General features: G+C 56.6%; 1 protein-coding gene across 1 annotated transcript in view; it reads right to left on the minus strand.

Annotated features, from left to right (window-relative positions):
* Nucleotides 1-977: 977 nt before the first annotated feature.
* ATOH8 (atonal bHLH transcription factor 8) overlaps nucleotides 978-14,062 on the minus strand; it is a 13,577-nt gene continuing 492 nt past the window's right edge. Inside the window, exons 2-4 of the mRNA XM_014532859.1 lie at nucleotides 13,797-14,061; nucleotides 4,819-5,010; nucleotides 978-1,134 (exon numbers count right to left, since the gene is read on the minus strand). Of these exons, the coding sequence (XP_014388345.1) occupies nucleotides 1,117-1,134; nucleotides 4,819-5,010; nucleotides 13,797-14,061 (475 nt within the window). The 3' untranslated portion in view covers nucleotides 978-1,116. The remainder of the gene's footprint in view (nucleotides 1,135-4,818; nucleotides 5,011-13,796; nucleotide 14,062) is intronic.

Consider the following 14,062-nt stretch of genomic DNA (forward strand, 5'->3'; position numbering starts at 1 on the left):
GCAGGAAGCGGCGAGAGCCGGACACACCTCTCTCACTGGCTGGGTGACCCTGGGCCAGTTCCTGGGCCGGCGCCTGGCCTTCATTCTCTGTGTGGTGGGCACGCCAGCACCTAGGCTGCAGGGCTGGCAGGAGGGGTCAGTGAGGTGAGTGTCGGAAGCAGTAAGCACCACGCCTGGCACGGAACCCAGGCTCTGAGAGCATGGGGTGTGCTCAGTGTTCTGGGGCGTGTGGCACTGGGGTCCCCACAGTCTCTGTGAGGGACTCTGCTATCCGTGTGCAATGCCTGTGACGGGCAGAGGGGCAAGTGAGTAACACATTTCATCATGGAGAGACAGCACAAGGGGCTGGGGAGACCTCGGCTCAGAAGTCCACCTGGAAAGGGCCTTAGAAATCACTTCCAGCAACAACTCACCTGACAGAAGGGGAGACTGAGGAGGCCCTGAGGAGGGTGACTATGTACACGCAGGTGGAGACGGAGCCAGGACAGGGGGCGCTCTGGGGGCACAAGAGGCCCTGCACACGGAGGGGGCGGGTGCTCTGGAGACTCCGCTCGCACACTCAGGGGCTCGGGAACGGCCCTCTGGGGCCTGGGCTCAACCACCCAGACAGTAAGCAGCCCTTCGGAACACTCGGATCCCACGGACACCCAGCCCCACTCCAACGTGCCACCTCAGCCAGTTCCCAGGCCTGAAGCTACAGACGTCGGCACCTGAGACATCCTTCCCAAGAGGAGCCAGGCCACTCTCAGACTTGCCACCAGCACGAAAGGCCTCCCCCGCCCAGAGGTCGGCACGAAGAGGAAGGCAGGGGCGGCTGGAGCTGCCTGGCATCGGGCCTCCTCTGGCTCCGGGTCGCCCACAGCGTGAGGGGCATCCTCAGGCCCCGCAGAGCCGGCCTTCCCGACGGTGCCGGCTACAGTCACATGGCCCGGGGACCCTAATCACTGTCCAGGCCTCGGCCCAAGCCCTTCATTCAAGGCGTCGGGATGCCTCTTCTCTCTCCCCATCTCCAACCCTGGGCCTGAGAGCAACTAGAGTGCAGGAACTTACTGGCCTAAACTATGCCATCTGTGCTAGTAGCTGTCATTGTTGTTGTTAATATGCAGTGGCTTAACATCACTGGAAGGGGGTGCCCTGGATTGTTGGGAGAGATTGAGGGAGGCAGAGAAAGAGAAACATCAATGCGAGAAAGAAGCATCAATAGGTTGCCTCCCCCAGGCTCCTGGACCGGGGATCAAACCCAAAACCTGGGCATGTGCTCTGACCAGGAATGGAACCCGCCACCTTCTGGTGTGTGGGAGAATGCTCCCCCAACTAAGTCACACAGGCCAGGACCCCTCCTCCTCTCTGTCTCCTCCTCCTCCTTCCCCTCACCACCTCTCCCCTCCCCCTCCCCTCCTACTCTTCCTCCTCCTCCTCCTCCTCCTTGTCCTCTTTCTTCTCCTCCTTTTTCCTCCTCCCCCTGCTAGTCTTCCTCCTCTTCCTTCTCCTTCTCTTCTTTCTTCTCCTCCTTCTTTTTCCTCCTCCCCCTGCTACTCTTCCTCCTCTTCCCCCTCCTCTTCCCCCTCCTCCTGCTTCTCCTCCTCCTCAGCTTCCAGGAGTTGCTGCTTTAAAAACAGGAGCTGCAGAAACATGGCCCAGAGCCAGGTGCTTAAAGTGCATTATCTCTGGCTGCAGTCGGAGTCAGAACTGAGCTCTCCAGGGCCCTTCAACTCCTCCCGCCTGTCTCTCTACTGGGCGGCCTCTGACATGGGCCTCTGCAATACTGGGGCTTCCCAACGGGGCTCTGAACCCCCAAAAGCACATCCTGCGAGGACCAAAGATGAAAGACTCACCGGCCAAGGGATGCAGTCCCCCACCCCGTAGGAAAGGTAAAAGGATGCACCTGGGCCTTGGGGGCGAGCCGGGTTCACTGTAAATCCCATTCTTAACACACGACTGGAGGGACGGCAACGGTCAGAACTGCAAGGGACCGCAGAGGACCTGAGCGCCACCTCTCCCAGAGGCCGCCTGGAAAGGATCGCCCAGCCTTTCGGGGCACGTTAGCTGTGAGGGAGCGTCCTCAAGTCTCCACCAACCGCATCAGTGACCATCACCATCCAGCTGCCATTTATCCGGGACTTCGTGTGAGCCCGTCACTTACACTGACACGTCTTCCAGTTTCTTCCTATCTTTGCTTTCTATCTCCCTCGTGAGGATGTAAGCCAGGCTCCTTCCCATGTCCAAACCCTCAGTGGCTGCAGGCGAGCGGGTAATTGGGGCTTGATCTGAGCCCCAAATCCATACCCTCTGTCTATAGGGACTTTGGAGGGTAAAGCCCGCTCCGCCGGTCACAGTGCCCATGTGCTCAGCATAGAATTCCCCAGTGTGCAACCTGTTGTAGGTGCTCAATAAACAGTGAATGAATGAATGAATGAATGAGTGAATCTCTAGAGACACCATACCCCTTGGTTTGGTTAACAAAACAGAGGCCTACTCCAGCCACTCAGGTCCACTGGGCAGGTCACTGGAGACTGCCCCTGAGGACACCTCGGAACTCACACACCTGCATGGTGACGGAGAGGCAGGAAGGCACAGCAGCAGGAGTGGGGTAGTCCTGTGAGCCCCCCACCTGCTGGGACAGAATGCTGGGCCTGAGAAGCCCTAGGAGGTCCCACAGCTCTGGGACCCTGTCCCGTCCTTCCATCTAAGTCAGTGGTTCTCAACCTTCTGGCCCTTTAAATACCGTTCTTCATGTTGTGACTCAACCATAAAATTATTTTCGTTGCTACTTCATAACTGTAATGTTGCTACTGTTATGAATCGTAATGTAAATATCTGATATGCAGGATGGTCTTAGGCGGCCCCTGTGAAAGGGTCGTTCGACCGCCAAAGGGGTCGCGACCCACAGGTTGAGAACCGCTGATCTAAGTCCTCTTGGCAGAGGTGCCTGCCCAGGCCCAGCACTTGGGAGACGGCAGCCCCAGGACAGCCTGCCTGGTGGGAGGGTGATGCAGAATGCAAGCTGCTCAGTGCCCGTCAGAGGTGAGGCACGACCTCCTCTTGGAGAGTCGGACCGGAAAGGACCTTAGAAATCACTGACGATTTATCATCACTGTCCCTGTTTAGTGACAAGAAAACTGGGGCTCAAAGTGGTGAAGAAACGGGTCTATGATGACACAGCTGGCAGGTGGCAAGCCAGGACTTTGAAGTCAGAGCTGTTGGATGCTCTTAACCACAATCTTCCAGCTCAGTCTCCCAATCTGGGCAATGGGGAGGTTGGACCTGATGATCTTTAGTGTGGCTTAGATTTGAGGTGATTTCAGGGGAAACCAAAAGCTCTTCTCCCCTGGGCATCTTCACCCCACTCTCCCTTCTTTCCTCAGCTTCCAGCGTTGGCCTCCTCCCCAGCCCAGGACACTGCTCCAATCTAGGAACAGGGAAGGGAGGGGCTGTGAGGGGAGGCATTGGGGGTGGGGAACAGGAGCAGAGATGGAGAAACGATGCCTGCCCACTTTGCCCATCCAGCCCTCCAGACTGGCGAGTGCCAGGGGAAGTTCACAGACAGTTTACAAACCTCCTTTGTCACAGGGCGGTGCATGGAGCCATCAATCACGCCCTTAATTTACCCGTGTCACTTTCCAGTGGAAAGCCGCCCTGTGAGCAGCCACTGGCACTTCCTCTCTCACCCACTCGATGAAGATTTCATCTAATTGGTCCATGTTAATCACTCCCAGGAATGCAGTGTGCAATTATCACAGCAGCACGGCGGGCTGCGAGGACATGCCGTGACCCTCCGCGTGTAGGCAGGGGAGTCCATGGAGGGCCCCTAGCTATGGGGCCCAGGGCCCTCTGGGAAACCTGGAGAACCCCCAGGGAGGACCTGCTGGGGAGGGGGAGGGCAGGCCAGGAAGGAAGGAACCATGGAGGGTGCCAGTTACAGCTCCCCACCCGTCCCATGTCTGAAGGCCCAGGGGAGCCAACCACCCTCCTCACGGATATAGACTCTCCCTCTAGCTTCGTGGGGACAGAGTTCCGGAAGGTTTCCATAAACCCTGCTTAGCACTACCTGGCCCTGGCCCCCAACTGGAAATGCTGGACGCACAGGCCATCTGGGAACACCACTTACACTAAGATGCCCTTTCAAACTCCCTTGGGCAGGAGAGGTACCTGTCCCTCCTCCGCCTGGCCTTCCACAGCCCCTAGCACAGGCCTCTGGGACACCCTCACCACACTGCCCTGCCCTTCTCTACTGGCTGGAGGGTCTAACCATCCTGTGAGGTGTGTGGGGACTGGGACCATATGTTTTATCATCTTTATGGTCCTGCCCAGCATACTCAGACTGGGGCTCAGCAAATCCCTCCAGAATGAATGAGTGAGTGAATGAATGAATATCCTCTACCTTAACGCACAGCCTCAGATAACCCACAGGCCAAGTCCGTTTCCCAAAACATGCCCAAGGGTTCTCCGGGCTCTCCTCTGCTCAGGGGATCCCATCCTGATACAACTTCCATCAGGGCCCCGCTGCGGAATCAGCACCAGAGCACAGAGGCTGAAAAGAGCGTCAGAGACAAATCGTCCTCATTTCAGTGATAAGCAGGCGCAGGCCCGGAGGCCCGGGGTGGCTGCCTAAGGTGCCCAGCAGCCCATTACCAGGAGCAGGGTCCCGTGCTAATCCCAGGGCTGTGAGGAGCTCTGAAGCTGGGGCAACCCCAGCAAAGCTCCGAGAGGCGGATCTCACTGGCCCTTCGGACTCCTGGGTGAGTGTGGGCACCCCAAGCTCCTGTCCCCCCGCCCCTGGCCTCTCCCAGAGGCTGCTGCCCGCGCGGTGGCACGTACCTTGCGCTTCTTGGCACGTCCCTCAGCCTGCAGGGTGCGGGTGCAGCGCTGCACACACTCGGAGAAGCTGAGGTTGCTGCGGTCGGCGCTGTAGTCGAGGTCAGCCAGCCGGGCCAGGGACAGGATGTAGTTGCAGGCGATCCTCAGGATGGCCAGTTTGGATAGCTTCTGCCCGTATGAGTAACACGGCACCTGGTGGGTGAGAAGGCGTCAGGAGGAGCTGCCGGGGCCTCTGCAGAGCACGACCCCATGGGGCACCCCGGCCAGGCGGGCATGGGGCTGCTCACAGTCACATCTGCACCACCTGAGAGGGACGGCTGGACAGCGGAGGCGGCCTGTCGAAGCCGTCGACCCGGGTTTGAGTCTCTGTTCTAAGCAGCCGCACACACATCGCAGCTCACCCACTCACAAACTCGGGAAGTGCACACATTTCCGTTTTGTAGGGCAAGACACTGGGGCTCAGCTCCTGCCCGAGAGCCGGTCTGAATGAAGCACAGTGTGCTCCCACCATGAGAGAGCTCTGTCCCAACCTCCCTGAGGGATCTCTCCGAGAGAACAGACATTTCTTATCAGCTCTGATAATCCTTCCTTCCATTCATTCATTCATTCATTCAGCGAGGCTTGTTTTGCTGAGCACTTGAGGTTCTGACAACGAATAATGCGATTCCTACCTTCAAATCAGAGTCCGGGACTCTGGGAACATACGAGAAGGAAACGGACAGGGCTCAGCGGAGAGGGCACACACATGGTGGGCTTTCTTCTTCTTTTCTGCTTTTCTCTGTGCCCTCTGAACCTGAGACGCTGCTGGGCATACAACACGTGCATAATAAATACTTACGGCCCTAACCAGACTGGACACGTTTGTCAGTGACTCACCACCAATAGACAGGGCTCAGAGGAGAGGGCACACACATAGTAGGCTTTCTTTTTCTTTTCTGCTTTCTCTGTGCCCTCTGAACCTGAGACGCCGCTGGGCATACAACACGTGCATAACAAATACTTACAGCCCCAACCAGACTGGACACGTTTGTCAGTGACTCACCACCAACTAGACACTCACTAATGGCACAGGGATGTGTACCAGGTGAAGAGAGGGAGCCTCTAACTCTGACACTGTCACCCGCGTTTGGGCTGCATGAGCAGACACCTATGAGGCCTGCAGCAAGGCCTGTGTTGTAATGTGGGAAGGTCACCACGAGTCGCCGGGCAGGGCGCATCATCAGAGCCACCGCTGCCAGGAGGAGTCCTTCGCCTGGACGGCCCAGCGTGCTCGCCCGGCCACCAAGGCTCCGGATTTCCTCCCCTCTCTGGGCTCTAGAATCTACACGCTGCAGATCTATCTGCCCCTGGTATCTGGTCCCGATACCCTCATCCCACAGAGAGGGACCCCCATGGCACGTGCATTCAACAAGTATTTAGTGAGCACAGACACCCATGCCAGCTACTGCTCTAGGTCAGTGGATCTCTGCCGGGGACAACTGTGTCCCTTGGGGGACAGTGAGCAATGCCTGCAGACACTCTTGATTGTCACTACTGGGGAGCATGGGGGTTGCTACTGGCCTGTCATGGGTAGAAGCTAATCCTCCTACCATGCACAGGATCCTACGATGCCCCCACAGCAAGAAAATACCCAGCCCAAATGCCAGCAGTGCTGAAGTGAGAGACCCTGTTCTAGGCCCTTGGGATAAAGCATGAACAAGACGGGCACCTCAGAGGGGGACCCTCAATGTAACATCCACTTTGATCTCACTTTAAACCTCACTTTGTCCAGGAGCTTTCTCTGACTGCCCCCCAACCCCCCCCCGCCCCAAACCTTGTGGCTGAAAGTAAGGTGGGGAGGGGGTGCGCCTGCCCTTGATAGTGCTCTAATAGCACCCCATCTGTCCTTCATTCCCCCTCATTTAATGATCAGTCTCCCTGTAAGTGGTGGGGGAAGCCCCAGTATGCAGAGCCCAGCGCAGGTCCTGCCTGTAACAGGCACCTGAAAGGGTTTGTTGAATGAGAAAATGAATGAGCTCCCTCCACATTCACCAGGTGACTCCAGAATGTATAAAACTGGGCTCCAAAACCTTTCCTCACGCTGACGATGAGGAGTTAGGCCTAGAGCTTAAGCACACAGACCTTTTGGTCACCTGGTTCAACTCCTGGCTCTAGCCCTTCCTTGCTCTGAAGCCCTGGGCGAGTGGCAGAATCTCTCTGAGCTTTGGCGTCCTCATCACATTGCTGGCAGGACTGACCTCACAGCGTGGTCGCGAGTCAATGAGATGGCATCTGCACCGCCCAGAGGAAGGCCTGATACAACTCAGCCAAACAGCACAGTCTCCAAAGAGAGGCTCCGGAGAAGGCGAGAGGCAGGACACCTGCAGCCAGGGCACAGCACCTGCTGTCCCCTCCCCCCTGGGGGTCCTGAGACGCACCCACACCGGAAGCAAGGTTTGCTGTCACCTTTTAAAATGCTCCAGCAGGCCCTGGCCAGTTTGGCTCAATGGATAGAGCATCAGCCTGCGGACTGAAAGGTCCCAGGTTTGAATCTGATCAAGGGCACATGCCCGGGTTGTGGGCTCGATCCCCAGTAGGGGGCGTGCAGGAGGCAGCCGATCAATGATTCTCTCTCATCATTGATGTTTCTATCTCTCTCTCCCTCTCCCTTCCTCTCTGAAATCAATAACAACTTATTTTTTAAAATATATATTTTATTTATTTTTTACAGAGAGGAAGTGAGAGGGATAGAGAGTTAGAAACATCGATGAGAGAGAAACATCAATCAGCTGCCTCCTGCACACTCCCCACTGGGGATGTGCCCACAACCAAGGTACATGCCCTTGACTGGAATCGAACCTGGATCGATCAGCTGCCTCCTGCACACCTCCTACTGGGGATGTGCCCGCAACCAAGGTACATGCCCTTGACCAGAATCTAACCCGGGACCCTTCAGTCCGCAGGCCGACGCTCTATCCACTGAGTCAAACCAGTTAGGGTAACAATATATTTAATAAAATAAAATAAAATGCTCCAGCAGCCAAGGAGTCGCCCCTCACCAGACTAGGAAACCCGGGGAGGGGCAGGGAGGTGACAGAGAGAGCGCCAACTCCCATGCATTTCCCCTTCCTACCTCCCACTCCCAGCCTGGCCTCAGCTCCAAACCCATCCAAGAAAAGCCGGCAGAACAATGCACTTTGCCTGTTCCCAACCAGAGGCCAGAGAATCCTGCTTTATCAACATGAACAAATAAACAGGTCTGTGGGACAGAAAGGTGCCTGAGAGTCCTGAGACAGGGCAGGCACCCCGGGAGGGCGTGCCCGCCCCGGCGGCCCCGGACAGGTCTGTGACACAGGCCCTAGCGCTGTTTCCACCAGAGGCCATGCTGGGAGTGATTCAGCTCTGTGAGCCCTTGGCCCTTGAACAGCTGGCTTCCCTGCCAGTTGGGAGCAGGGATCTCAGGAGGGCCCTGCACACGGGATCCAGGGTGACTGCGGGAATACAGAGCAGCAGATAAGGTCAAGGCCGGCCTAGGGGCCCCGGTGCCAGGTTCTGGGCCAGTTTTGTCTCGGATTTGCCACTCTGTCCTGCTGCTCCTGTCAAAGTCCAGGTCCAACGAGAAAACTACCTACTGAGCTCTGGTTGCATAGCTGGCACTGAGGCAGCTATCGGTAAGGAGTTTTATCCCATTTAAAACCTTTCTCCCAGCCCGAGCTGGTTTGGCTCAGTGGATAGAGCGCTGGCCCGTGGACTGAAGGGTTGCAGGTTCGATTCCAGACAAGGGCACATACCTCAGTTGCAGGCTCCATCCCCCGTGCACGCAGGAGACAACCAATCAATGTGTCAATGTTTCTCTCTGTGTGTGTGTGTGTCCCCCCACTCTCTCTAAAAATTAATGGAAAAATATCCTCAGGTGAGGATTAACAAAAAAAAAAACTTTAAAAAAAAAAAAAACCGCCCCCCCCCCCCCAAAAAAAAACCCGGTTATTATCCCATCTGCATTTAAGGAACAGAGAGGTGACATATTGGGCCCCAGGTCACACGGCTAAGACCTGGCTGGAACCACACGCTTGTCTGATGCCCAAGGAAGGCACATGGCCACTGGGCTCTCCCAGCTCCCACCACCAGAGGTGGCCATATATGAGACACCAAAGGCAACTTCTGGCCACATCACTCCTCCTCCGCCTCCTCCCCTCCATGGAGGGGGATGCCCCTCAGCTGCCCAGGCTAATTCCAGATCCTCCTGATCTGCAGGATGAAGCACCTGGGCTCTGAGAGCCCAGCTTGGAGGCACCCCAGCCTGGGCAGCGACTGCAGAGTGAGAATCCAATGGCAAGTTCTAGTTCTGGGAGGCCAAGGTCGGGAGGAAGAGCTGGTCTGAATCCGGGCACTTCCCAGCAGTGTGAGTCAGAGCAAGTGCCTCTCACTTCTGAGCCTCAGTTTCCTCATCTGTAGAGTGGGGCTAGTGACCTCGGCCTGCCCTCCATGTCCCCTCGGGCCAGGCCACCCCTGGCTGTTTATTGTGTTCTACCAAGGCAGGCAGAGAGCTGAGGATCTTGAATACAAGGCCTACGTTCATCTTAAAACAGCCCCAAGAGAAAGAAAGCATTGCTTCTACTTTACAGGAGCATTGGACAGTGGAGGACTCTTAGCTGGTGGGAGATTTTTTGGGTTTTGAACTCCCACCTTAGCTGGGCTTTTTCCAATGGGCCAGAAGGACTTGCTTGGAGATTTGGATGGGCGTCTACAGCATAAGGTGGGGAGGTGGGCAGGCGGAGAGTTCTGGACTGATCCCCTGGGACCCCAGCCTTTGAGCATCCACAGTGAGTCCAGAGCCCAGCTACCCCACCGCCTGCAGAGAGCTCCAGTGCAGAGGTCTGCCCATTCTGGCCAGAGGACACAGGACAAAGGAGGCAGCAGGGTCGCCTGGCTCCAACTCCCAAGCCTGCCCAACTTCGGGGAAAGTAAAGGGACTGCCTTGTGCTCACTCCACAATGATTTTTCAGCTTCCGAGGAGCAAACATGAGGGTTTTCACAAGGTCCCATTTGCCCTCAGAACATTCCACCCATCCACCCCAAGCTGGACCCTCTCCAGGCTCCAGGAAGCAGAAGAAAGTGAAGAGGGCACTGGCCTGGGCACCTGAGGGCCTGGCTCCACCCCTGGCCAACCACGTGACCTCGGCAGGTCCATAACCTTAGGGGACCTCTGTTTCCTCACCAATAAAAGGGGCACACAATACCTGCGACCTCAGAATGAAATCGCTGTGGGCAAAGGCGGGAAGGTGCCACAGAGAAGTCAAGCCAAGAACCTACCCAGTTCAGGAGGGGCTGTAAGCCCTCTGGCCTCTGTGCCAGCTCCCGCCCACCCTTCCCCCAGCCCAAGACGCCCTCCTGGAAGCCCACCAAGACTCCTGACCCCACAGAGCTCCAATATCGCGCACAGAACACAGCTTAGCACCTGATTTCATTTGAAATTACTGTGTCAGTTGAGTGCAGACTTTCTGAGACAAAGCCCCTCTATACAGAGCTAGGTCGCTGTCAAGTTCTATTGAAATGGGTTCTTGAAAATCCCAGCTTTCTACACAGCAACGAGGCTAGACCCTGAGAATTTGAGTCTTAGTAATTAAGTCATGGCCGCAGGGCCAGATAGGCCCAGGTACAAATCCCGGCCATTGCTTAACCTCCCTGTAAGTGTCCTCGTCTGCAGCATGGGGAGGGAGCACCGCAATGCCCAACCACAGGCCCAATGCAGTGAGACTCCGAAGCTGCCGCCCTGCTGACTGTGGACATGGCTGGAGGGGTCTGACGCTGAGAGGTGCAGGGGTGGGGGCACCATCCCCACAGCCCATCTGAGCCACCCTGAACCCCCTTAGTGAGGATCCACGGGGAGACTCTAGGGCAGGGGTGGGCAACCCCTGGCACGCCAGTAACTTTTGCTGGCACGCGAAACCCTCTCTTACAATCTTCCATTTACAATTATTTTCTGAATATCGACTTTTTTATTTTTTAGATAAATTCAGTGTAGGTGCATCTTAGATAAATAAATAATTTTACATAATAAGTTATCTTAAAGACCATAGACGTGGATTGACCAGAGAGGAGAAGAGCAATTTCTATACCTCTGCCTTAACTCTCCCTGCCTTCCTAGATCCTACCAGTGTTTTAGTTTCATCCACATATGCTTGTGAATCTTTGTTCTCAGTGATGAATTTTGTTAAGTCTAGTAATAGGAGTAGCCTGACGGATGAAAGTAGTAGTTCGTGAATATCTCTGAAGGTCACGAAATATAAACCTGATGTAAAATCTCTGTCATCAGTGATGCAGCAGCAAAAGTCCCACTGATAATATCAAACGGAGTCATAAAGTTTTCTGTCGGACTATCAGTGTATATGTATACATTAAAAAATAAATGTATTTTTCATCATCATATACTGTGTTTTTGTCACTCGAATGAATTTTATTATTTCTTCAAGCTTCTTCACATACGTACACCTTAAGAAATATCAAGTAGGCATAACATGTTCTCAAAAAATTAGGGTTGGCACGCAGAAGAATTTTGAGTCAGAGATTTCGCTGGTTTTGGCACGCACTCACAAAAAGGTTGCCCACCCGTGCTCTACGGGCAGCAGAGGAGGGGACCCAGGCCCCACCTATGTGGCACCTCCTTCATGAAAAGGCACTTCAGCAAGTCCTGAGGGCTCGTCACGGACGCCTCAGGCCTCCGCCTGCCATTCCTCACCAAGGCTGAGGGCTTCCTGCTTCCAGGGGGCACCGGCAATCTGCACACATGCCAGATGCCCCAAGGGTAAGCACAGTCTGTGAGCCAGAAGGTTCCGCCCCTCCTCTCACCCACCCCGCAAGGCCGGGCTTCCCCTTCGAGCCCCTCCCACCTGGTCCTGGAGCAGCCCTGCACATGGGCCTGGCCCAGCTGTGCACACATGGCCTTCACATGAGGAGCAGGGAGGGCCCGGTGCAGCTGGGCTGGTGGCATGTGCTGAGGCCTGACCATCTGCCCCGCACACCCACTATCTTGGCCTCGCTGTCACGCACCCCCCAGACCAGAGGGCCTGGCCCCCACCTGCAGGGCTATGGCTAAGCAGCCAGTCCCGCATGCTCCCTTCCTGGTGGACAAAACAGGATGGCTTCCATGTGCTGAGGGTGGACAGCTCTCAGGCATTCCAGACTGAGGAGCAGAGCTGTCAAGAGCCTGGGCACGGGAGTGACTCACTGACACCGATTCGAGGCAGGCTCTGCAATGACGGTGGTACAAGCTATGCAGGCTGCGGCTGCACCATGCCAAGGAAGCACCAGCACACGAGTCTAGTGAATGGCATGCCAAGGAGGCGTGCAGTGCAAAACCTGCGAGGCTTCCCTCACCTGGCATAAGCTCCCTGAACCTCAGTCCCGCCACCTCTAATATAGTTTCTTCACACTGAAAGAGGAGGCCAGAGGGAGAGAAAGGGCCCTGAACTGGCAGTCAAAGGACCTAAGTGCCAGCCCTGCCCTGCTACCCACCAGCTGTGCTGCTCTGGGCATGTGGCCTCTCCAGTCTGGGAAGCAAGGTGAGCAGGTGGACAGCCTCCTGTCATCCTTCCGTCCTGAGGGGTGGGTTGCAGGACTCTATAGGCTGCCACCCTCCTGAGGCATTCAGATGCAGGCTACTGGTTGAGGGCAGGACTGAATGCTCCACTGGGCCCACTGCCCAGGGTCCCAACTGGCATGTGGCTCAGCCTGGTCTGTGTCAGCTACTTGACCCCCCACCCCCACCCCAATTCACTGAGCAAACAAACATCTTAACCCAAATCCGTGGGTGGCACTTTGGCTGAACAGTCATGGGGCTTTTCCCCCAGCAGTTCAATTCCCTTCCCATGGATGGACACAGGCACCACTGCCTGCCCCACCCACAGAGGGAAGAGCAGAGTGTGATCCAACAAGAAGATCATGCTTTCTGAACTGTTTTGTTGCTGGCGAAAGCCCAGAGAGGTTGAGTAACTTCCCTGGAGTCACACAGGAAGTCAGCTGCTGAGCAAGAAAAAAACCTGACTACTCAAACCAGTAACACCCACCCCTGCCCTTCTCCATTCCCTGTGCAGGTGGGAGCAGGGGGCCCTAACCACCTCTTCTCAGATCTCCCTTCTCTCTAAGAAGATGAGAAGCCTAGAACCAGAGGGTAATCTTGTCTAAAGTGGAATTGTAAAAGTGCCCTTCCCCACCCATCCGCCGCAAAAGACACTGTGGGGTGAGACCTACCCCAACCAGCCCCAAACTGAGAAGTCCCTGACCTACCCCACAACTGCCTGCTTCACCGGAGAATGGAGGGCAGCGGTGGAGGGGATCCCCTGGGAAGGCTCTCACCAGCCAGCTCTTGAGGCCGCCCCTGGGGAGAGGGAGCAGGCTTGTAGCCGGCGGCATTCAGGACGCCAGGGCAAGGGGTGCAGAGCCCGAAAGCAACCTGAGTGCAGGGGCAGCCCTCCTGGGAGACAGGGGCTGAGGAGGGACTGCGGGACCCTGCTATTCCCGCAACCCCAGGACCTCCCTTCTCGGCGTTCTAGGCCTCCCGGGCACTCACGCACCCACTCAGGCAATCTTCCCCGACCATCTCAAAAGCCCGAAGCGGTCTTCTCCCCTTCCCCGGCCGAGACACATTCCCACATCCCCCCTTTCCACTCCCCACCGCTCCCAAGGAACTCGGGAGACAAATACTCGCGGTCATAAAAGTTAACTACCAGTGCCGCGGGGAGGGGCGGGGCGCGGACGGCCAGAGCATGCCTCAGGGGGACCTTCACCCCCACTTTGCAAACTAAGAAACGTACCAAGGCTGTAGCAAAGGTCACTACTCCAGGAGGACCCAAACCTGTCTGGGTCCTGGGGCCCACCGGGCGGGGACAACTTGCCCCTCACAAACACCCCTAACCCTCCATAAGTCCCCCGGGCACTCGCCCACCCGCTCGGGCGCTCTTCCCCGGGCGCAGGGAGAATGTGCGGCTGGGAGCCGGTACCTGCTTCCGCAGCGCCTCGAAGGCTGCGCTGATGGTGTGCACCCGCGTCCGCTCCCGGGCGTTCGCCAGGAGCCTCCGGGTCTGCTGCAGGGCTTTGATCTCCGAGGAGGCGGCCGTGGCTTCGCCGGGCCGTTTCCTAGGCGACGCGGAGGAATCCGGATGGTTATTGTAAATTACGTGTGAAATTGACGAGTAGGAACTTTCCCCGGGGCGCGTGGGGGGCGCAGGACGCACGGAGGTCTCCGGGGGCGCAGGGGGCGCGGAAG

Source organism: Myotis brandtii, unplaced genomic scaffold (genome assembly GCF_000412655.1).
Source record: "Myotis brandtii unplaced genomic scaffold, ASM41265v1 scaffold916, whole genome shotgun sequence".
NCBI lineage: Eukaryota > Metazoa > Chordata > Mammalia > Chiroptera > Vespertilionidae > Myotis > Myotis brandtii.